The following is a 23381-nucleotide window of genomic DNA, read 5'->3' as shown; positions in this document are numbered from 1 at the left end:
GGGAGACACAGAATCGGAAGCAGGCTGCAGGCTCTGAGCCATCAGCACAGAGCCCGATGCGGGGCTCGAACTCACAGACCGTGAGATCATGACCTGAGCCAAAGTCGGACGCTCAACTGACTGAGCCACCCAGGCGCCCCATAAGCTGGCCCTTTTCAATACGAGTGTTTTTTGGATGCCAGGAAGCCCCATTTCATAGGGGTGCCAGGTGTGAAAAGGTATCATCCCTGTTCTTAAGCAACTAATGATGTAAAAGATATAGGAGGTGAGTCCATACAAAGAAAGCACCGCAGGTGTGCATGGAGACAGGCGTGGAGAGGGGTCGAAGTTGGCGTTAGAAGGTGCTCTGGGTCTGCTGGCTGGAACGAGGGAAGGAAGGCATTCTGGGAGGGAACCCGATGAAGAGTGACTTGGAGGCAGGACCATCTGGGACTTGCCGAAGGTGCCACAAATGACTAGTTGAGCGGGAGTTTGGGGTGGGGGGGGTAGTGGTAAAAGAGTCGGTGGGGTATGCCCTTAGCAGGCCATGGGGAGCCATTGAAGGTTTGGTCAGGACTTAGGTGGGAGAGCTTCAAGAGGGAATCTGAGTTAGTCCCCTGTATTTGGAGGAGACAGAACCGATGCTGGGCAAGGGCAGCCGGAGTAGGCAGGATGTGCCAGAAGGCTGTAATCAGACCCTCCTCGTGCTCTCTTCCTCCCTGCTGAATAATCCACATTTTATGAACTTCTTCTCTTTGGAACTATCTCCCCAATGTCCTAAGCTCTTCCTTGGGCTCCTCTGGCGTCTCCCTAGGCGTCCCCAGGTCTGTGCGTGCAGGGTTAGATGACTTCTGATACGTGTGGGGCTGGACGAAGAGGCCGGGTCTGTGCCGGGTCGTTGAGGCCGCTGAGGGATGGCGGGGCGGAAAGGTGCATAGCGCCAAGCCAGATCGTGGGCCGGCTCAGGTCGAGGGTGTCAGACACCTTAGCACGTGCAGGTGTCCCTGAAAGGCGCTGCCGGCGGCTGACCCCCCTCTTGCTCCTCTGCACACAGCTGGATCCAGCATGCTCCAAGGCCACAACTCTGTGCTCCAGGCGTTGCTGGGGACCTTCTTCACCTGGGGGCTGACGGCAGCTGGGGCAGCTCTCGTGTTCATATTCTCTAGCGGACAGGTGAGTTGGCATCGCTTGGGTTCTGAAGTTTGCAGGGGGCGGGGCTCTTGGCAAGCTCTGAAACCACACAGGGAAGGTTTCCCCGGGGAAGGCCACTGGCCACGCCTCCTCACCTCTGTGGTCTTTCTAGGTCCTGTTTTTCCCTCCTCCTCTCCCTACCCGGCTTCCGCTCCCCTCCTGGTGTGAAGGGAGGAGGAAGGGAGCCCAGTTACTAAGCCTCCTTTAGCTCCTGCCTGGTTTCTAGCTTCCGGCTCGTTTCCTTCGGTCCTGGTGCAGGTGGTCAGTTTGGCGGGTTAGCCGTCCCGCCCTGTGTCCTTGAGCTAGCGGGGATGATTGAAAAAGCCCTGGGGAAAGGAACGGTATCTGTTCCCCTTCTCACTGATGCCATCTTTTTGTTCTCTCCCCCACCCTCTCTGGGATGGAGACACACAGACTTGTCTCCCCCTGCCCCCACAGACCCCCACCCCACCCCTCACCCCTGTGCATCCTCTACCCCTGCCCCCAGCAACCTCACTCACCCTGGTGCCTCCACACCCCACCCCCACGCACCCCGTGCACCCCTGTACCCCCCACCCCCCCACATTCTCCCACCCCCATACCCTACACTCCTCCTACATACCCCACACAGACTCCCCTACCCCCGCCCCTCCATGTGCATACCCACAATCCTCCCAGCCCACACCTTATCTCTCCATGTGCCCCCACCCCATACATCCCATATACCCTCACGTACCCCACATGTATCACACAGCCCCCCCACTCCCACTCACCATCCCCCCCGACACACACCACATACCCCTCCCCACTCCACAACCCCAGCCCACCTCATATACCTGAGATTCCCTCCCCTTCCCCAGCCCTTGACCCCCTCGGTCCATAGGCCTGGAGCGGTCAACCCATCTTTATCTTGAGGAACTGTCAAGTCCCCGCACCCTTCAGCAGGCTGCCTTAGAAACTGTAGGCGTGATAAGCGAGGGAGTGATTTAAGATCCATTTAAACATGCCGTGAGCCGGATCTGGAAAGGCAAACACAGCCTAGGAAGTTGGCAAGCCAGACGCTCTTGTGTTAGAGACCAGTAAGACGGGTGTTTGCTGGCAGGTAAGCTCTGACTTCCCCACCGCCCTCCCCCTCCTCTCCTCAGTGGGAGGTTTGGAGCCTATGAGACGCACACCACCGGCATCCCAGCTTGCCCTTGGCAGGTAGTGAAACCTTTCAAAACCCAGTCCCTGAATGAGAGACACTCAGGTGGCAGAGGAGAGGGCCCAGGTCACCTCCTCCTCCTTCACGACAGTCATGCCAGGTTTTCTGGGGTCCCGTCTCTGTGCCCTTCTAGGGCAGGGCAGCCCGTGGTTGTATCTTCGTAGTTACTCTGCGTTGAGGAGAGGTCTGCGTCGCCCCCGGGCGTGCTGCCCTGCCGAGGGCTGAGTGAACGGCAGCACGACGGTGGATGGGGCCCCAGAGCCCCGTGTGGCCCGGGCCAATGCTCTGGGGGCACTTTGGGAGGAAACAGGTGACTTCCCTTCTTCACTGAGGTGCCCCCTTCTGCTGTGGAGCCTCAGAGCCCCTAATTTGTCTCGTGTTACTATAATCACCGAGGTCAGTAGGAGAAATTGCTGAAGACTTGTGTGTGGAGGCACGTTCCCCATGAACGTCACCACGTTTGGTGATTCACTAGAAGGACCCACAGCACCCAGAATATAGTTGTACTCGTGGCTAAGGTTTAACATTGAAAGGATCAGCAGGAGAAGGATATAGGCGGAGTCTGGGGACATCCGGGCACAGGCCTTTGATGCTCCCTGCCTCCTGTGAGGGGCCCAACGAGGACATTCCTTCCCCCAGCAAGGAAAACGCAGTTAACACACGCGTGATGTGTCCGCCCGGGGCACCCTGTGGAGCCTCAGCCCCAAGGATTGTACCAGGGGTGCTCATGAAGGCAGTGCATGCTGCCGAAATTCCAGACTTGCAGAAGGAAAGCAGGTGTCCTGCATCCACGACCTTGTCTGGAAACCAGCATAGGCACCTTGACCCACCCTTACCAGGGAATGGAGGGGGCAGTTCAAGCACCACGTTCCCAGAAGCCAGCCAAGGAGCAGCCTTGCAAGCAGGACCTTGCAAAGGTAGCAGGCGTGGGTGGGCTACAGGCACCCTTTCTGCACAGGCAGATTGCATGAAAAGTGGAGGGAGGCACGGCGTTGGGAGGCAAAGGTGGCCAGAGACAGGAGTTCACAGAGATGTGCTCTGGTCCCCGCAGCACACCTCGGCTTCCATTCGGCTAAGATGGGGGCCGCAGTGAGGGTCACCTGGGATAGTAGACACGCGGACGCTGCCCTCCTCCGTTGCTCTCAAACGTCTCTTCCCTCAAGGGCGCCTGGATGGCTCAGTTGGTTAAATGTCCGACTTTGGCTCAGGTCGTGATCTCACGGTTCGTGAGTTCGAGCCCCGCGTTGGGCACTGTGCCGGCATCTCGGAACCTGGGGCCTGCTTCAGATTCTGTGTCTCCCTCTCTCTCTGCTCTTCCCCCTCTCATGCTCTCTTTCTCTTTCAAAAATAGATAGACATTAAAAAAAATTAAAAAAAAAGTTTCTCTCAAAATTTGTTTTCTTGCTTTAAAATATATTTTAATTGTAGGAAACTCATAACGTATGAAAAAGCTTAAAGAAATAATAAAAAAGGTGCTTCTCAGAAAAAAAAAAACTCCAAGCCCTGAACCTGTTCATCCAGAGTTCAGTTATATTCGCGTATACATTAACTTACCCGTATCTGTTTCTTTACATGACAGGGATCAAATTTTCTGCAATATTTTACAACTAGTTTTCCTCACTTGGTATCATAAACATTCTTCCTACATCCCTAAATGCTTTTTTGATTATTTTGATCACTTCGGTTACTTAACTGGGCCTGTAATATTCTGTTGTCAGGATGGTCTGCAGTTTATGTAGCCCTTCCCCAACTGTTACGTCTTTTCTCCTAATGTCTTTAGAAATACTTTTGTGATGAACATAAACCTTTGAGCACCTAGCTGATTAGTTCCTTGAAGTAAATGTCTGAAAGTGGAAAAACTTAAGAAGTATAATTTTTCTCCTTTCAGGATCCAGATGAATGCTGATAGAATAATTTTTTTACCTGACTTCTTTATTAGATCTGTCTGGTTTCATTAAATTATTTGGTTGGCCAACTTTGCTTATGTCATGGCACGCCTAGAGGAAAATGTCATTTGTATGGCTTCCTGGGGTCAAAACTTTCCGTCCACCTCCAGCCGCTCAGAGGTGGGAGAGGGCTGAGCAGTTGGGGTAATCACCTCAACCAGCCTGTAACGTATTCACGGGGCTATAGATTCTGTTCCTAACTTAGACTACAAAGTTAAACAAGTATTTTTAAATGGAAATATAAAATGCATATAGAAAAGTGCACATTTTATTTTTATTTTTTTAACATTTATTTTTGAGAGAGAGAGCGAGTGAGCACGCACGCGTGCAAGTGGGGAGGGGCAGAGAGGAGGACAGAGGATCCAAAGCAGGCTCTGTGCTGACAGCAGCGAGCCCGACGTGGGGCTTGAACTCACGAACCATGAGAACCTGAGCCGAAGTCGACGTTCCACCGATTGAGCCTCCCAGGTGCCTCAAAAAGCGCCCATTTTATAAGTGTGCAGCTTGGTGATTTTTCACGATCGCCTATAAAACTAGTACCCAGGTCAAGAACTAGAACAGCACCAGCCCCACAGCAGCCTTTCAGGATCCTTAATCCCTACCCTCCATCCCCAGCCTCCACTGCCAAGAGCAATCCCTCTCCTAGCCTGTGCCCGCAGAGATTAGTTTTCTCTGTTTCCGTACATTATATAAATGGAGTAATCATATGGTATGCGCTCTTCTGCGTCTGGCTGATTCCACTCTGCTTATTTTCCAGTTTCCCCATGCCCCTGCCTGATGATGGGCTCCATTCATGCATATGTCATGTGTGTTCTCATTGCCGTGTGGTATTCTGTTGTGTGAATACATCCTAATTGTTGCATCCATGCTACTGTTGGTGGGGCGTTCGGGTAGTTTCTAGTTTTGGCTCTCACAAGTACTGCTGCTGAGAGCTTCTCTGGACACGTGTTCGGTGAGTCCAAGTAGGCATTCCTGTTAGGCGATGATTTCACTACTCAGGGGTAGCACTGCTGGGTCGTAGGGTATGTTCATTTCCAGTTCGCTCGATGCTGCCAGTTCGTTTTCCAAAGTGGCTGTGCCATTTTGTCCCTCCACCTGCAGCGTGGGAGAGTTTTGCTTGGTCCCCATGGTCCCTACCAACACTTATCAATTTCCATCTTTTAGGCCAGCTACTTACTAGAGGTTTACAGTTATCATTCACAGGAGAGCCAGGTAAAAGACAACACGTGGGTCAGTGGAAGCCAAGCACCACTGAAAAAAAAAACCTCTGATTGGCTGTGGGATGGATGGAAGGCTAAAAAAAAAAAAAAAAACAACTTCCCCCTGGTTCTTGGCCCATTTGATAAAGGTTCCAATCCAGGCTTCTAGCTGGACAGGTTGACAAACTTAGGCACGGGCCAGTCTTTATTCGTGCGGCTCTCTTAGATCATATGGTTTCCTCTTATCCCCAGACTCATCCCTCAGACTCTGAAACATCTTGTTTATATTTTCAGAGGCGGATCTTGGATGGAAGTCTTGGCTTTGCTGCAGGGGTAAGTAGTGTGTCAGTAGGAGCGATGTAAAACGGAGACATGCTTATTCTAACATTTCTGTGCCAAGGGGGTATTTCCAGTCTCTCTTCCTGCCACCTAGATGCATCTCTCTGGTCTCCAGGTGCTAATGGCCCCTTCGTATCTCTGCCCCTACTTACCGTCGAGCTTACTGAAATGCTCCCACCTCTCAGGGAGAGAGGCCTGCTTGTAGGGCAGCTGTCTCAGGACTTGTGAAATGAGGTGGTTTTTAGGAAGGGCCTCCACGGCGCTAGTTAAATATCTTTTCTCTCTTTCCCTTCCCTTTAAAAGCCCTTTTTTTTATTGACCTCTCCAAACATGTTAAAAAAAGTGGAGAGAATCCCAGGTAGCCATCATTCAGCTTCAAGCATTACCGATGTTTTGCTAATTACATTTCTGCTGACTTCCCCCAACCTTCTTGAGAGGTTGGAATATTTTGTTAAAGCGAATCCAAGACATTGTGTAAGTTCACCCGAAAGTTAAATCCCCATCTCTAACCGGATGGCTTGTTTCGTTTTGTTTTTTTTACAACATAATCCCCTCATCACACTTACCCAAATTAGCAACTCCTTGCTGTAAGTAACCTAACAGCAGATTTTCTCCCATTTTTTTCTTAAAAAAAAAATTTTTTTTTGATGTTTTTATTTTATTTTTGAGACACAGAGCACGAGCTGGGGATGGGCAGAGAGGGGGAGACGGGAAACAAAGCGCGCTCTGGCGCTCACAGCAGAGAGCCTGAACCCACTTGCCTTAACATCATGACCCAAGCCAAAGTCGGACGCCTGGCCCACCGAGCCACCCAGGCGCCCCTCCTCTAGTTTTTCAAAGGGGTCATGGGATCAGCAGCTGAGCAAGATTTTCATATCGATTATATCTTTTAAGTGCCTTTTATTCTTAACAACCCTTTTTTTTCCTCACTCCAGTAATTTGTTGGAGACACTGGGTCTTTTATATCCGTAGAGTGTCCCACGTGGTGAATTTGGCTGATGGCTTCCTCGGTGGGGGGCTGTGTACCTTGCTCCCCGGTTCCGCGATCTGCTGTGAGCCGGGCGTTAGAGCCTGGGGTTTGGGGAGTTCAGGGCCCGCTTCCCAGGCACGCATATACCGTGGTGGGACGTTCCGGTTGTGTTCGTCACACCGGAAGTCCCGTACCACGTGGTTTTCTCTTCCGGGTGATCAGGATTTGGTTCCTTTGCCGCCTTTTTACTGGGATCTGCAAAAAGTGGCCTGGGGGTGGGGTCTCCCAGAGGTCGCTTAAGTCAGCAGCCGTCAGACTGGGGTCCGTGTACCTTCCAGGGCACACAGAGGCCCTCCCGGTGGTGCACAGAGGCACGGAGAGTGTTCACGAAATCCGTTTCCAGGTCCTCAGCGGCCACAGGCTGTCTTTCCTGAAACCCACTCTGGTGAGGACACCCTGGCAGGCCGAGGTGCTCCTTGCCCGAGTCCCCTTCCGCATTTGCCCTCTCCCACTTTACAAGATAGACGCACTCTTGCCATACTACCCTGTCCCTAGGTGGCCAAATCTCCATGCGTAAATGGGGGAACGCTTGCGATGTTGGTGCTGGAGTGGAGAAAGTGAGGCCTCTAATCACCGATCCCTGGGCATAAATCCTTAAGTGGTTCAGACATGTCTCGCCCTTTGACTGTGGATCTAATCAAATTGTTTGCAGAGCGATGCTTAAAAACCATTTTGGGATGTGGGGCCTGTAACTTGGATAAAATTCAGAGAACAAAATGACATTATTGTAACAAAGTATCTATTTTCTCCATCCTTTTCTTTATGCGAACACATTTCCTCTTTGCTTATGTTTAAAAAAGAAAGAAAAAGGCAAGAAAAATAGAAACAAAATTGATTCCCAACTCTTAATCTAGTGATGACCACTTAATATTTGTCCATGGATGTATGAGTGAATGGAAGAAACAAGGCGGGGGGGCTCATCCATGAAAATACACATTTCCAAAAAAATTTTATTTTTTAGTGTTTAGTCATTGTAAAACAGTGTATTACATTTTTGTTGTTAGAAATCTGTTCTCTACCACTAATCATTTTAATGGTAACTCAATCTGGGAAATTGTTACTTAAGCAGTTAGAGCCCTAAGTTCGCGTGAATTTTCCTAAAAATTAAATTAAAATGTATATAGACATTTATATTACAAAGAAGTAGGATAAATAAATCATTAATAGACTTTCTAGTGTAAAACAGAAGTTGCTTTAGGGTAAAATTCTGTGGGGAAAGAGAATTGAAATTTTAGCCTGGGAGAAAAAGTAATGATGTAAGTTTTGGGACTTTTCAAGAAGAGTTCGCTTTTTTGTGTGTTTAGGATGTAGCCTGTGAACAGAAGAGTACGTAAAACATGAACATACAGTTTATATATACATGTTTATATATATATTTTAAGAGGATAAAATATTTGTCCGTGGCTATAGGAATGAATCACTAGAGTAAGAGTGGGAATCAAATCCCTATGCTGTTTAGATCCCAGTGGATATAATTAATTGACTGATGAAACAGAAATCAATATTTATATGCCGGAAATGACTTTGCACCTCTTGAAATTCAAGATGAAAACCTTTTAAATGTTAACTTTAAAAGGAGTGAGGGTGTACCTAGTTTTTCAAAAATTCTTCTAGGGGTTACATAGATACAGAATTTGAAGAACTCTGTTCTGTACTGTCTTTCTGCTTTTGACTAGGCATTTGTGTCTCCTGTTCTAGGTGGCTCTTTTAGGGCAAAAGCCACTGTAAGGTTTATATAGCAAAAAGCAAAAAACAAAATGAAACAAGAAAGGGAACAAACAAGGAAAAGCAGAGAATAATAGTCTTCAGGACATGTAAGAATAAATTTGGGAGCATAATGAAACATGAACATTTTAGATGTAATTTCCCCTCCCCCCCGAAAAAAAATCATCAGGCCACTCTTTTGTGGTCATTTAAGTATGAGGATCTAAAATAAAATAGTTTTACTTCCGTTTTTTAATGTAGTTGTTAAAAAAAAAAGATTCTAAAAATTATTTACGTGTGTGTGCTTTTTTCTTTTATTTTTAAAGAAAATAGGATTTACTTTTCTGAAATTGACCTTGAGCTAGTTCCACAGAAGGAACTTCTGGAAAGTCACCAGATGCATGGAGGAAAGTAAAAGTGTGCTGTGGGAGACCGTTGAGACTCAAAACTCAGGAAATACCAGTGGCCTTGGTGACTAGTAGTGGGTTCTCATAAATGCTTCCCCAAACTAGGGAGAAGGCAGTAGAGCCCAGGTGGCCTGAGCTGTAATAACCACTTGTACTAATCATAGGAATAATTTGTATTTAACACAGCCATTCTGTTGGCTAGGACAGTAGTTCTCAACTGGGGGGCGGTTTTACCCCCCGCTGCAGGGGGACATTTGGCATGTTCAGTTGTGACAACTGATATCTAGCGGGTAGGGGCTAGGGATGTTGCTAAACACCTTCCAGTGCACAGGACAGCCCCCCTCTTCCCCCCCCCCCCCAAAGAATTACCCAGCCCAAAACGTCCGTGGTGCCACAGCAAGAAATCCCGGTCCAGAGCATTTTGATGTATCCTCTCTGGTCACAGAGTGGAATGTATAAAAATACAGATGTATTAGAAGTTAAAAAAAGAAGAAGAAGAAAATCATCCTGCCTCCCCCCCTCCCCGCCCCTTGCTTCTCAGAGGTCACTGCTGTTAACCATGAGCAGCTCCTTGGAGAACTGTTTATTATGCACGTACAAAGTATCGGCATAAACATGCCACAGGGCTTGCTAGCCTTCAGCACGGCTCTGAGATGCTTTGAGTAAATACCTTGAAAAGGGAAAGCCAGCCATCAGTCGGTTGACTGGGGTCCCATTGTACTTTGCACAGATGTAACATGTTTTCAGATCAGCGGGATACATTTATGCATGTGCTGTATGTTCATTGACACCCGTCTCTGCTTTAATGCTGCAGTGATGTATCTATACAATATATAATTGTGCACAGAGAAAGGAGATTTCTGGGACAAAGGACGTGGTGTTTTAAATGTGCTTAGCGGTATATTTCACAGGTGGTTTTTTCCCTCATTAGCAGGGCCTTGGAAGCATTAATCAGTTCTCCTTAAATGACTCTTCAGAGAATCCCATTTGCCTTCTGCCGCCACCCCCCCCCCCACTCCTGACTCCTAAAAAAGGTTTAGACTCTTTTAAGTCTTTCATAATCGTTGTCTTTTTCTTAGTACCCATGTCAGCCGTCACGTTTTGCCTGAGGTGTGAACCTAATGGGGAGAAATTTTACCGTTAAAAAAAAAAAGGCAGAAAAAGAAACCTAGAGCATTACAGCATTAAAGCCGGAAGAGTTTTACAACTTAAAAAAAAATTTTTTTTTTAATGTTTATCTATTTTTGAGAGAGACAGAGAGAGATAGGGTGAGCGGGGGAGGGACAGAGAGGGAGACACAGAACCTGAAACAGGCTCCAGTCTCCGAGATATCAGCACAGAGCCCGATGGGGGCTCAAACTCTCGAACTGTGAGGTCATGACCTGAGCCGAAGTCGGGATGCTTAACCGACTGAGCCTCTCAGGCGCCCCAAAGCTGGGAGAGATTGTAGATGGTTATAATAGCTAATATTTATTGCACCTTTGTTGTTTACAAGGTGCTCTGCTGAGCACTTTGTGTCGACCATCTAATTTAATTTTCATAACGACTCCATGAGGTATGTAGCATCTACTATTATTTACTGCCACTTTACAGCTGAGGAAATAGGCATAGCAAGTGTAAATGAATTGTTCCGGATCTCCCACGGTGAGCAGAGGCAGGATTTGAACACACAGTCTGACTCCAGAGCTTTCCCTCTTAAACCACAGTGCCTCCCGGCTGATGTCTGGTCCAATTGCCCCCCATGTAGAGGCAGGAAACAAATGCAGAGAGAAGAAATGACTTCTCTAGAATCGGAAATCACTAGGTAGGGGCAGAGCTAGGACCAAACTCGGCTGAGAAGTCAGGAGCTGCTGACATTTAGCTGTGTGACCTTGGGCAAGCTCCTTAGTGTTCCCGGACCTCAGTTGACTCTGCTCAGTTGACTGACATTGGGCTTGATGGTTTGTTAAGGGCTTCTTGGTTCTGTCCAGTTAAAGAGGCGGGTTCTAGCATGGGTTAGTGTATATCCTTTTCTCGTAAGGCAGTTGGGAAGCGTTCGTTCCACTTCACCTGTTCACTCACTCACTCACTTGTTCGATGGCGAATTTACACATGCAGTTGAATATCTTTTCATCCGAATTGAGATGAGCAGTCATCGTCCCGAAAGGTAAACGTTTGGGGGAATTCGAAGAGGCCAAAACATCAAGGGTCACCATTCAGCATTTTAATTTTCTTTGCTCTGGTTTTGATGTCTCTTTGGTGAGGTTGATACTCACTAGTAATCTCTGAATCAGTGTACATCCTCTCTCAAGGAAGACGCGCTTGTGTGGAATAAACAGGACCAGGAACCTGCAGAAGAGAAAGGCAGCCTACCAATCAAGAAGCTTGCTTGTAGGCATGAAGAGGCAATTTAATATGTATTCTTTAATCCCATGGGGAGCTGGGTTCTCATGAAGGGCACGGTTTTCTTAAGGAGGGTTTGGCTGAGTCTGTTTTTATGCAGAATATGGTGAGTAATATTTTCTCCAAATAACTGGCTCCCTGTTGGAAGTTAGTGATGCTCTCCGGTGATGGCCTCAGAGTCTGGAGGGACGAGGGTGACCAGCTGTTTTCCATTTCCGTGGCAAAATGGATGAGCAGAATGGACTCAGTAGCATGAGGGATTCAGGGAGATTTCAGCCAGAGGCAGTGGAAAAGTGACCCGAGCCACAGTCAGACGCTTGACTGACTGCACCACCCCGGTGGTGGTGATGTTTGTCCGTTTGAGGGCTGAGACTGTCCTCAGCCAAGAAGTGACGAGGTGTACTGGGTTGGCTTGATGGGACTTGGAGCCGTCTGCCCCGGGGGTCTCATGTGACCGGCTAACTGTGGCATGGTGTGTGGAGAAAAGGGGGGGGGGGGGGAGGGGCGCCTGTCTAAGCAGGACCATTCACAGCCTCCCTCCAGGTTCTGTCACGATTGGCAAGGGGCCACCTGCCGCTTCTTGCCTCCTCTGCCTCTTGCACGGGAATGCCGCGGGACACTGGCGCTCAATCTCGCAACCGAGGGCTTTGGACCCTTAAGGTTTGCGTGAAAAGCATTTTATTTGTAAAGGTCTCCCATGGCCAGTTTACAACGGGAAAACTTCTCTGTCTCTGCCGAATGTTTTCAAACCTTGCGAGGCACGAGCAGCAGACGCTGAATGCACCGTGGGGGGCAAGCCTGACTTCCGGCTTGGTGCTCCTGGACCCCAAACCGTAGCGGTTCTGCTGGGCACGAGAGCGATGTGGTGACAGCTGTGTCCCCTGGCCCTCCCCTCATCTTCCGTGACATGTGCCGGCAGGATCAGGGCCTTCCTTCCCGACACATCCGGACCCTGACACCAGGGGTGGCCGGGTGAGAGAGGAAGAAAGGAGAAAAGGGAAGAAGAACACCCAGGAAGGAGACAGACCATCACTATTATTATTCGTGTGTCTTTCCTTTTCAATTTCATGCTTCAGATCTCCAGTGTCGTTATAAACAGTGTGGGGGAGGAAATGATACACGTTACCTCCCATCTGCACTGACATCTAGGTGGAAGAACCCACGTGTATTGTCTCGTCCTGCTAAGCAGCTGGCCCGTGTGGCTGTGGGGCCTGCCCAGAGTCGCCTGGATGGTTACCTCGCTTCCCTGCCTCGCCCGTCCTCTCTCCCTGCCTTTCCCGGGTGCTCAGGCTGTCTGTCCTCTCGTGGCCTGGGCACCTCTGCTTCCCCCTAGTTTCCTCTTCCTTTCCTTGCAGGCCTGGGCCCTGCAGGGATTGGGGCCAGGGCGTTCTCCTTGGGGAATACCTGCTCCTCTTTGTCTGGGGCATCCTTCCCTGTTCCGTGAAGGGGAGGGGCGAGGGTATGCAAGTGACCAGCAGCTTAAAAAAGGGCTTTGAGATTCCGTTTCAGTAGTCAGATGTGAGCGCTCCAAAGGCAGTAGCTCTTACACATCTCCCTGCAGGAGCAGGTAAACGTGTGATAGATATTCCTTAAGATGACTGGCTCAGTTTCACTCATTCAGTCATTCATGCATTCATTCATTCAGCATTTATGGAGGATCTGTTGTATTTCCAGGCACTGTGCCGAGTGCTAAGGATTTGAAGGGGTGATAGGAGGTGGTCTCTGTCTTTAAGGAGGTTACGATCTAGTTCTAGTGGAAAGGTGGGCACCCTGCCTGTTTTTGTCGGCAGAGATTTATTGGCACCCACCACGCCTGTCTCTTTGCATACTGTCTGCGGGGCTCGTGCATCATAATGCAGAGTGAGGAATTGCTCAAGGACCACATCGCCTGCAAACCCTGAAGTATTCACCGTCTGGCCCTTTGCAGAAGTTTGCCGACCCCTGATTTAGTGTTTACGGTGGGGTTTTCTGAGGCCTGTTGCAGTACAAACAGCCTGAGCAGGCGTCCGCAGCTCTGCTGTGAGGGGCTCGGGCTGGCGGTCTCAGAACGTCCCTGAAATGTCTGGTGTTCCTGAGCAGGTGATTTCCTGGGGGAGCTAGGTTTTGCGGGGGGGGGGGGGGAGTTCCTCCCCAAGGAGTCCTGGCCTTGGCTCATGAAATCGATGCTGCTGCTGCCCCTTTGCTGGGGTGGGCCTTTGAAGAATCTTCAGGGGATAGCTTTGCAGGGCAGCACGGTGAATTATGTGGACCACTTTGCTCTCATCTTGTCACATAAGGCACACTGTGTTAGGACAGATGGCCAAGGACAAAAATGTGCCCTTTGAGATTGTGAATGAAAACTAGGTTTCCCAGCTCAAATCAACCTCAAGCTGGCAACCGTCCTCAGCACCCGTGGTCTAGCAGAGTGAGCTCAGTTGACCTCACATCCTCGGCAATTTAGTCCCAAGGAGCTTCTCTCTGGCTTTGGAGAAATTCCCTTCGTTCTGATGCAGCGGTTCCACTCAGGCTGCATGATAGAATCCTCTGGAAAGATTTAAAAAGCCCAGTGGCCTGGACACACCCTGGACTAACTACGTCTAAATCTCTGGGGCTGGGATAAGGCTTCAGTGGTTTCTCGAGCTCCCCGGGTGATCACAGCAGTGAGGACCCAGTCCGAATGGGGATGACGGTTTAATGAAGGATGGGCTGGTATTTGGAAACAGCAGACTCCCTCCAGAGGCTCCAGGTAGCTGTGGGGCTAAGAGTCTGGCTGAGCCCGCGTGTGCGGCTGGGGCCGTGGTTACAGGGGCACTGGGTGTGGAGGATGGGGCCTCGGAACCCGGGCCGGGGGGCCCAGGGGGAGGCTGCTGCCTGGCGGTCCACTGTGTGCCTGGCGGGTTGACTTTGATACCAGCCTGAGTTGGGAGGGGACAGATGTACTCACACGTAGGTTTCCCAGTTGGTTAGGTGATACTGGTGTCCCAGCTGCCGGAATGAGAACTCTGGGCTCCCCGACACATGCAAAAGAAAGACGAGAGGCAGGATCTTTGCGGCTTGGAGAACTTGAATGTGAGCTTAAATTCTCACCCGACGCACAGTCTTTGTTGGATCGCACGCTGTGTCTGAAAAAATCTCAGTATGGGCAGGGCCTTCCGGGAGTCATCCAAGGCATCCCTGTGCCATCAGACAGGGCAATGTTTTGCCTAATCCAGACAGATGGTGGGGATGGGGCTTGTTCCCAAAGACTTTTATGAAGCAAGTCTCTGCTTTTTTTTTTTTTTTTTTGTAACCTAATTGAGTGTTTAGCTAGCTTGTTAGAAACTTACCTAATCTAAATGTCTTCTGCAATTTAAATAAGAGAGAGTAGCTGACATCATCTTTCTTTGGCATCTTAGCACAAATCACATTACAAAGCATTTGCTTAGGGTCAGTTCTTTTGCAAGCTACTCCAAGTACAAGGGGTCAAAGTCAATCTTGGTTAAGTCTTGTCCTGTGGCCTTAGCGTGCCAAGACCAAATCTCTACACGTATTATTAACACAAGTGCTTTGTGCAAGGCCTGCCTTTGTGCAAGGATTGCTGCTGATTGCTTTTTAGTGGTGGCTCACTCACAGGAGGGGAGAAGAGCCGGTCATCAAAGCTTTGCCAAGGGCCTGTGCAGTTTTAGCGATGGCTCAGACATGTGTTCTGTTTGCAGAAGAACTATTTATTTTCTTCCTTCCTTAGGGAGTGGCTGCCCGGAAGGTGGGAGCAGGGAGAGGATGGGCCTCAGGCCAATCCATCCACCATTTAGTGAGCACCTACTGTGTGGAAGGCATTGTGGGGGTACGTCAAGAAGCAAGATATAATCCCTCCCTGCAAGAGGCTAAGGCCGGCTGGGTTCCTGCAACCACGAGACAGGTCGGCATGTGGTTGTAGGAGGGTAATGTGTGCAAGGTGACAGGAAGCCTGGGGACAGGGAGGAATTAGGGAGGACTGCTTCAAGGATGAAAATGAAATTGGAAGAATATGTAGTTTGAGGATGGGCACGGAACGGGGAGGAAATGAATTCTGGGCAGAAAGAAGAGCATACTGGAAGCACGGGCGTGGAAAACACAGGACTGTTTGGTGAAGGAATGGCGATTGGTTTGGCTGGAAGCTGGTGGCCGCAAGGTAGGTTGGGCCTGGATGTAAACAACCTGGGGCCCCGCGGAGGAGGGTTTGCGCTCTGTTCTCTAGATTGGTGGGGAGACCCTGGAGCTTTGGGGGAGGGGAGGTGACCAGAGTTGTAATTTCAGGAAGTGGGTTCTCTTGGAAGCAGATAGCACGGCCCATAGGGAGCAGATAGCACGGCAGCGGGAGGCAGGTTGGAGGCTCTTATGTTACTTTAGGTGGACTCCTGGACTCCTTAGAGGCCTTGAATCAGGCAGAGGCAGGGGAGTTGGGAAGGGAGAGACAAAGGTTGGGCCTGCCGGAGAACTGGGGACTTGGCGGTCCTTTGATTGCGAAGGTAGCCAAAGAAGTTCAGGCCCATCACAGGTACCGTGTTCCTGGGGCTCCTTCCCCTGGGGCAATCAGGGAATTTGGTATCACCTCCTGGCTTATGGGCTGAGGAGGGGGGGCTCTACCAGAAACAGGGAGGTGGAGTTTATATCAGGCTTTTCTCTTTTGAGTGGGTTTGTACTTTGGAATCTGTGTGGCAGGATGGTCTCCATGGCAACCAGCCACCTACACCTAGCTGTACTGATGGTGATGCTTCCTTCTGCTCACCGTGCTTTTGAGTGAGAGTCACTGAGACCCCCCCCCCCCCCCCCCAATAGTGGCTTAAACAAGAAAGACTCCTCTCATGAAGAAGAAATCCAGAGACTGTGGCTGGGAAGGTAGATCCATGGAGTCCCGAGGGATCCAGGCTCCTTTTCTACTTGGTGCTTTGCCCCAGAGGGAGGCACTTGCCTTTCTGGCCCAAGGTGGCTGCTGGAGCTCAGGGCATCACAGCTGCCTCCAGGCAGCAAAATGTCAGCCGGGAGGGAGATTCCCTGTAAGTCTTGCCTGACAGCTCCACTTGTAAGTCATTAGCCAGAACTTACCGGAAGACCCCATCTGCCTGCAAGGAAGGCCAGGACACACGGTCTTTCAGCCATGCTGCAGTGTGGCCAGCTAAACAGTGGGATTGTGTTCCTAAAGGAGGTGGGAGAATGGAAACTGCAGCAGGCAATTAGCACCCTCGGCCACACAGCCCATCACGGAGAGAACGTTGAGCATTGATGCTATTATTGATTTGCCTTCCCTGTGTTCATTTTGTATGTGGTTGTTCTTTCAAGTGAACTGGGTTATTTTTTTCTTTAGTTTCTTTCAAAATGGGGGAGTAAAAACATGAACTTGGCAAGAAATTCAAGTAGCACAAAGGGCATGCAGTAAAACATAAGTCCCTCCATGTCTGTCATCAGCCAGGGCTTTGGAGGCCACGAATGACGGAAAACCTAACTCAGTCTGGCAAAGGACTGATGAAGGAAATGTGTTGGCCCGTGCATTTAAAATACCAGGCACAGAACTGACCTTGGATAATACTGCCAGACTCTTTAGATCCAAGGACATCACTGGGGTCTGGGTTTCTCCGTCTCCTGGTCCTGTTTTTCCCTGTGTCTCCACTTTTGGGTAATGTATTGACATCCTCTCAGACTCACGTCTGTGGGGAGGAGGAGCCCTTCTCCCCCAGCTTTAATGGTCCTTGGAATTGAATTTCATGGGCAGGAAGTGACAGGCCTCACTTGGGTTGTGTCCTCTTCCCCGGGCCCTAATTCCTGTTGCCATGGGGATGCGGTGTGTTAATTGGCCAGGCCTGGGCCACATGCCCACACCTACTGGCCTCTTCCTGTTCCCAGTAGGTAAAAAGCAGAGACTAAAATTGATGAATAAGGAGGGGAGAGATGGTTCTTCTGAAGCAGAATGGACGTATCCTTGCCCAAGTAGGTGTGATGGAGATTGGGTGGTCAACGTGCAGCAAATGTGCCCACATTCTTCAAGATACAGCAAGCATCACCCACACTTCTTGTGCCAGTTAGAAACCACCCAAAAACATGGTGGCTTAAGTCAACAGCACTTTATCACTTCTTATGCTTCTGGATCGACTGGACTCAGCTGGGTGGTTCTTCTGGTCTTTCCTGGTGTCACTCATGGGGTCGGGGCATCTGGTGGCTCGGTGGGGCTTCGGGGTATAGGAGGACTTCACTCACAGGTCTGTGGAGACTCACAGACCTGTCGTCTGGTCTCTGTCACGCACAGTGGCTCATGGGTCAGTGGTGCAGGTGGAAACTGTAAGGCCTGTGGAGGCCTGGCCTCAAGAACGTACACAAAATCACTGGTTGTGTTTTATTGGCCAAAGCAAGTTGCAAGGCCCGCCCAGATCCAGGGGGCGGGGAAATACTCCCTGGTCCTTGGTGACCACAGCCTGCAAAATATCATGGCTCTGTGCTACCCTCTACCTCCTCGCTTTGCAGAGGTGATGCCTGTCGACAGTCTACCCTTCCAGGATCCATATCCCTTTTTGTTGCCGGGTGCCATCTTGCCATTTCTAGAAGTCCTGATACCTCTCTCCTGGGTCTCCCTTTGTCCTGTTTTCTCCATCCTGCTTCTCAGCTTCTCTTTGGGTGTCACTCTCACCCAGTGGGAGGAAATTCTGTCTTTCTAGGTTTCCATTCCATTCACAAACGAACACGCAAGGAAGGAGTCTGAAGACCCAGTGAAACTTGATTCATGCTCTGGGGGCAGGAGAGAAGCAGAGCTTTTACAGGCCCAGATTAGTCATAGGTGTTCTGGTCTCCTGAGAGGAAGGAATTTGGGCTAAATTCTTAGGACAAGAGCCCCACTGTTCTGGAAGCAAGAATTAGCCGTTGGGTGAGGTGACATTCTGTGGCTAACAGTAATGTAATTGGTCTGGAATCTTTTCATATGGGGGACACATGACCTTCTGAGAGTGGGTGTGTGTCCACACTATGGAATTGGAAGGACCCGGGAGAAATACCAGTTCTTACATTCCATGCTTCAGCATTGTTTGGTTTTGTTAACCTGTATGACTTTGATTTTTTTTTTTAAAGTTTATTTATTTTGAGAAAAGGGAGGAGGGGCAGAGAGAGGGCGTGGGAGAGGGGGCTGAGAGAGAGAATCCCAAGCAGGCTCCTCACTGCCATCGAGGAGCCTGATGTGGGGCTCGAACCTACAAACCACAAGATCATGACCTGAGCTAGAGTCTGACACTTAACTGACTAAGCCACCCAGGCGCCCCTGATTTTTTTTTCTTTAAAAAAAAAATTTTTTTTTTTTAACATTTATTTATTTCTGAGCCAGAGAGAGACAGAGCCTGAACAGGGGAAGGTCAGAGAGAGAGGGAGACACAAAATCCGAAACAGGCTCCAGGCTCCGAGCTGTCAGTACAGAGCCCGATGTGGGGCTCGAACTCACGAACCGTGAGATCATGACCCGAAGTTGGACACCTAACCGACTGAACCACCCAGGCGCCTCTTTTTTCCTTTTTTTTTAAAGGTCAAAAACTTCCCTTTCAAATTCAGGCATCAGTCTTATTCCCTCTTTGCAGGGGAATCTCTGTGTCATTTTGTGAACATAATTTAAAATATAAAGAGCATATTGCTGAGGGCAGGGTGGTGGAGTGAACGAACGTCCATCCTGGTGTTTCTCTGATGGGCGTGTGGGCTGAGTGGCAGGACAGTTGCCGAACTGTGGATTTATCCCTCTTCTCACTCCCCCACTGCCCCCAAGCGTGGTGAGTGCAAGGAGACCAGAGAAGCTATAATCAGAGGCTGAGGACGCTCACTCCTGCCTTCTCCCAGGGCCCCTTGGAGAGGTTTGTCAGCCTCTGGCTCTCCTTCCATGATGCCTCCCATCCCAAGGAATCGGACCTCAGGAGTGCCTCCGTCATACCTCCGCTTTCCGAGGCGAGAGGAGCCTTCTTGGGCAGCTGATCCTGCTCGGTGATAAACAGTGCTGGGCTCACACAGGGAGTCGGGAGCCCTGGGTGGCTTTTCTAGCTGAGCTGTTTACAGTCCCTGTGATTAGCAGCAAGTCTTGTAACCTCTGGGCATCTCATGGCTCCACCGAGACTGAAATCCTTCCCCTCCTACCTCGTGCAGAGAGTGGAAGGGAAAATCAGGGCATGATGGTTTAATGCCTCTGTGCCCTCTGGAGCAAAGCGAGAACAAACTACCAGAGAGGCAGCCGCCTTACTAGCTTGCTGGTGGATGCTGCTCTTTGCTGTCCGGGTGCCCTGGCTTTTAATCCCACATCTGACTTTGGCTCGGGGCCACGATGAGCTGTTTCCCCACGCTTCGCCGAACAGCGGTGGGAATAGAACCGTCAGGCCCTATGGAGAGTCAGCTCCAGGAGGATTGTGCGTTTGACAAGCCAGTGAAGGGAAATGGAAGCCTTCACACTCACCTGTGCAGATTTTTTGTCTTTTTTTCTTTTGGGAGCGTTTCTTTGGAAACGTCTTAACTTTCTGAAGCCCTGGTCTTCTTGTGAAGAAATCAACCACGACAGCCCTGGGGCTAAGTGAGTTAGTGTTCCAGGAGGATAGAAGGGAATACAAAAACAAAAACGTATCTATTAAATGCATAAGCAAGGGGAAAATGGGTTAGTATTGTATCGAAGAAGGAGGAAGGGACCCGGAATCGTTGCCTGTGCAAAAGCGTTAAGTAGATTACCCGTCTGAATTTGCGGAACCCTCTGTAATTATGCATGGAGAGGTCTGTGGGGTGGGGTGTGTCCATGAGCTGACTGCGGGGAGCACTTACATCTTACGGGCTCGTGAGTCCCAAATATTATCATCTGACAATGGTTTATTGCTTTATACTTTTCAAAGCATTTCCCCATCCATTACCTCATCCGACCCTCATAATAATCCTGTAGCTGTAGGCTTTCTTTTTTGCAAATAATAGATGAAGGGTGTGCCATATCTCATGCTGGACTTTTCCGTGTGACCTGTTCCTGGGGTGCTGGGGGCAGTGGGGAAGAGAAGGGAGCCTCCAGTACCCCCCTGAGATCCCGCCAAGGTGTGCCAAGCACTGGGGGTAAAACAGAAAACAAAACAACCCCAAATTCCTGCTCTCATGGGACTGCCGTTCTGGCAGAGAGAGTCACAGGATACACTCTACGCTAAAACATATGGGATGTCAGACAGAGGTGAGTGTGAATGAGAATAATAAAGGAAAGGAGGAGGATGGATACTGGGAGTCATGACTATTGCAGTTTTAAAAAGAATCAATCAGTGAAGATGCTAAGGAGGTGTTCCCGATGTGTGGAAGGCTCTCAGTCAATTCTTTTGACGTATTGAACAAATAAACAAAGGCTCAAATGGATGGATGGATGGGTAGGCGGGTGGATGGATGCACAGATTGTGGGTGGATGGGTGAGTGGATGATGGATGGATAGACAGAAGAGGAAGGATGGGTCCTACCGCCGCCTGCCCCCGCCCCCCACTCCCTGCCTCCAGAGACCTGTGCTTCCTTCAGGAGCCTTACTGTGCCTAACTATTTTTATATTCCCTTGCCCCGTTTCATGCATCAATGTGGTGCACCCTAAGTGGGACCTCACCTCATGTAAGACCCTGGTGAGGATGAGCCCCTCCCTGCTGGAGAGAACCAGCATCCCACTGGTTAGGAATAGGAGGGCTCCTGGTTCTGTGCAGGTTGGGTTGGGAGGTAAATTGTTGCCAACTGGTCAAGGGAGAATTTGCCTCTCGTTTACTCCAACTCAGCCTTGTCATCATGGACCTCATGTCCTAAGTCCTGGGAGCTTGCCTGCTCTGTCTTTCTGGGAGCCTGGTCTCTTCCACATCCTTGGCATGGAGACTTTGCTCCTCGAGGAATTGAGTGTCTCATTTTCCCCTTCTTAATTTCCTAACCCCTATCCAAGATGGCACTTAGTGCTCCTTGGCAAGCGTTTGTAGCTCTCTGCTTATTCTGTACGGTCCTTATCTCTAGATCCTAACTGCTTGTTCATTTCTCTTTCCTTAGTCCCAGACTGGAGGCACCTGGAAGGCAGGGGCTGTCCTTTTCACTGTTGAAACTTTGTCCCTAGTACAGAAACTCCAACATGGTTGGCACTCAAAAAAATATGTTTTTTTAGTGTATATTATTTTTGAGAGAGAGAGAGAGGGAGAGTGCGCGAATGGGGGAGATGTAGAGAGAGGGGACAGAGGATCCAAAGCGGGTTTTGTGCTGACAGCGGAGAGCCAGATGCAGGGCTCAAAGTTATGAACCCTGAGATCGTGACCTGAGCCAAAGTCAGATGCTCAAACGACTGACCCACCCAGGCTCTCCAGCACTCAAAAATATTTTTAATATAAGCATTGAATGAGTGTGGTGAGTGCATTAAAGGTTTTCCTTGGGGTTGGCTGCCTTTAGGGCCAGCCCAGTTTCTCCAGACCTTCTGTGTGACTGATGTACATCTCTGGAACATCAGGATGAAATCTCAAAATAGACGAGAAACCCTACCCTCTGGGTCTATAAGGAAATCGGTCTTTCTGATCCTTCCAACGAAGGAAGAAATTAATTGAATGTAAACTCATTACATCTCTGAAGCACTTTGAAAATTTCCCCATAATTTAATTACAGTGAACTTCTCAGGATGTAGTCATGCCAGGAAATGTCTCAAACTGTCAGTGGCATGGGGTGAGGTAAGGGCAGGGGGCATTGGGTACTGCGGGTGGGGCCTTATTTCTAGAGGATATGTGCTTTGGTATTATAACGAGCTATGGAGTCACCCTGGTTCAGTTTGATCCTGGTTTCTCTAATTAGTTGTGTGAGCTGGGACTTTGTAAGCCTCAATTTCCTCATCTGTAAAACAGGTTATAACAGTGCTGTCTCCTTTACGGGGTTGTTGCACACACGAAATGAGTCAAAATATTTGAAGCTCTTAGCACAGTGATGGTCACGTAGTAAATCTTGATTCGTATTATCCTCTGTCAGGGGAAACGGGTGGAGGACACACATGGAATGTGAAATTAGTAGAAGTTAGTGAACTTGGATATCAAGGTTTGGATCAGCTTTCTTTCAATATGTGACTCTCACATTACTGAGCATCCCTTAATCGCCCGCAGTTGATTATCTTACCTGTGCACACTCCTTCCTCCTTTCTTCCTGGCAGCACCGTCTTGGATGCTTTCTTTGTTCACGTATAACTTAAAAAAAAAAAAAAAAAGGGATCATACCGGACATAATGTTTAAAAGCATGTTCTAGGGTGCTTGGGTGGCTCAGTCGGTTAAGCGTCCGACTTTGGCTCAGGTCATGATCTCACAGTTAATGGGTTTCAGCCCCGCATCGGGCTCTGTGCTGATGGCTCAGAGCCTGGAACCTGCTTCAAGTTCTGTGTCTCTCTCTCTCTCTCTTTCTCTTTGCTCCTCTCTGCCCCCTCAGAAATAAAATAAAAAAACATTAAAGTTTTTTTTAAAGCACGTTCTTTCACTTCATGTATCCTGAACTTTTTTCATATTCTCTTGGATCACAAGAACTGCCCATGTTTGTTTTCACTTTTGATTGAGGTATGATGAAAACACACCCAACTGCACGCAGTGACTGGGACATTTTTAACCAATGACCTGTTGCTCATTGCAGTTGGACTTGAGGCTTTGAATCGTTGTTTACTTTTATCAGGGCAATAGATGTACGCGACTAGGAAGAGCAAATGTTCGTAAAAGGCTTATAAAGAAAAGGACAGCATTCCCTCCCCTGCCTCCACGGCCCCTTCTCTTTCCTAAAAGTGATTGCTTTTGTCTGTTTCTTGAGAAATTTTCCCTCATATTTCTAAACAAATCTATTCTGCAATTTTTTTTTTTTTTTTTTTTGATTGGGAAACCAGTACCCTTCAGTCTGGTCATTGTTCTTTTTAGGTATCTTTAATAGTTTCCCCTGCTGGCCCTGTGTTCTCTCTCGATTAATCTTACTAGTTGGCCGTGGGGCCTCCTGGATGAACCTCTCGTTTTCCTCTCTTCTCCATTTTATAATCTCTCTGCTGTTTTGTTCTGCACGGTGGGAAGTTTCATGGACCTTCAACT

General features: G+C 49.2%; 1 protein-coding gene across 3 annotated transcripts in view; it reads left to right on the top strand.

Annotated features, from left to right (window-relative positions):
• The window catches only part of SLC39A11 (solute carrier family 39 member 11), a 344617-nt gene that overhangs the window by 2614 nt on the left and 318622 nt on the right, over positions 1 to 23381 (top strand). For all 3 annotated transcript variants that reach the window (XM_049637703.1, XM_049637702.1, XM_049637701.1), the window contains exons 2-3: positions 1034 to 1152; positions 5793 to 5831. In XM_049637703.1, coding sequence (XP_049493660.1) covers positions 1045 to 1152; positions 5793 to 5831 — 147 coding nt within the window. In that variant the 5' untranslated portion in view covers positions 1034 to 1044. The remainder of the gene's footprint in view (positions 1 to 1033; positions 1153 to 5792; positions 5832 to 23381) is intronic.

The sequence above is a fragment of the Panthera uncia genome, chromosome E1 (assembly GCF_023721935.1).
Source record: "Panthera uncia isolate 11264 chromosome E1, Puncia_PCG_1.0, whole genome shotgun sequence".
NCBI classification, from domain to species: domain Eukaryota; kingdom Metazoa; phylum Chordata; class Mammalia; order Carnivora; family Felidae; genus Panthera; species Panthera uncia.
Note: the sequence above shows the minus strand (reverse complement) of the source record. Positions and strands in the feature narration are given on the sequence as shown.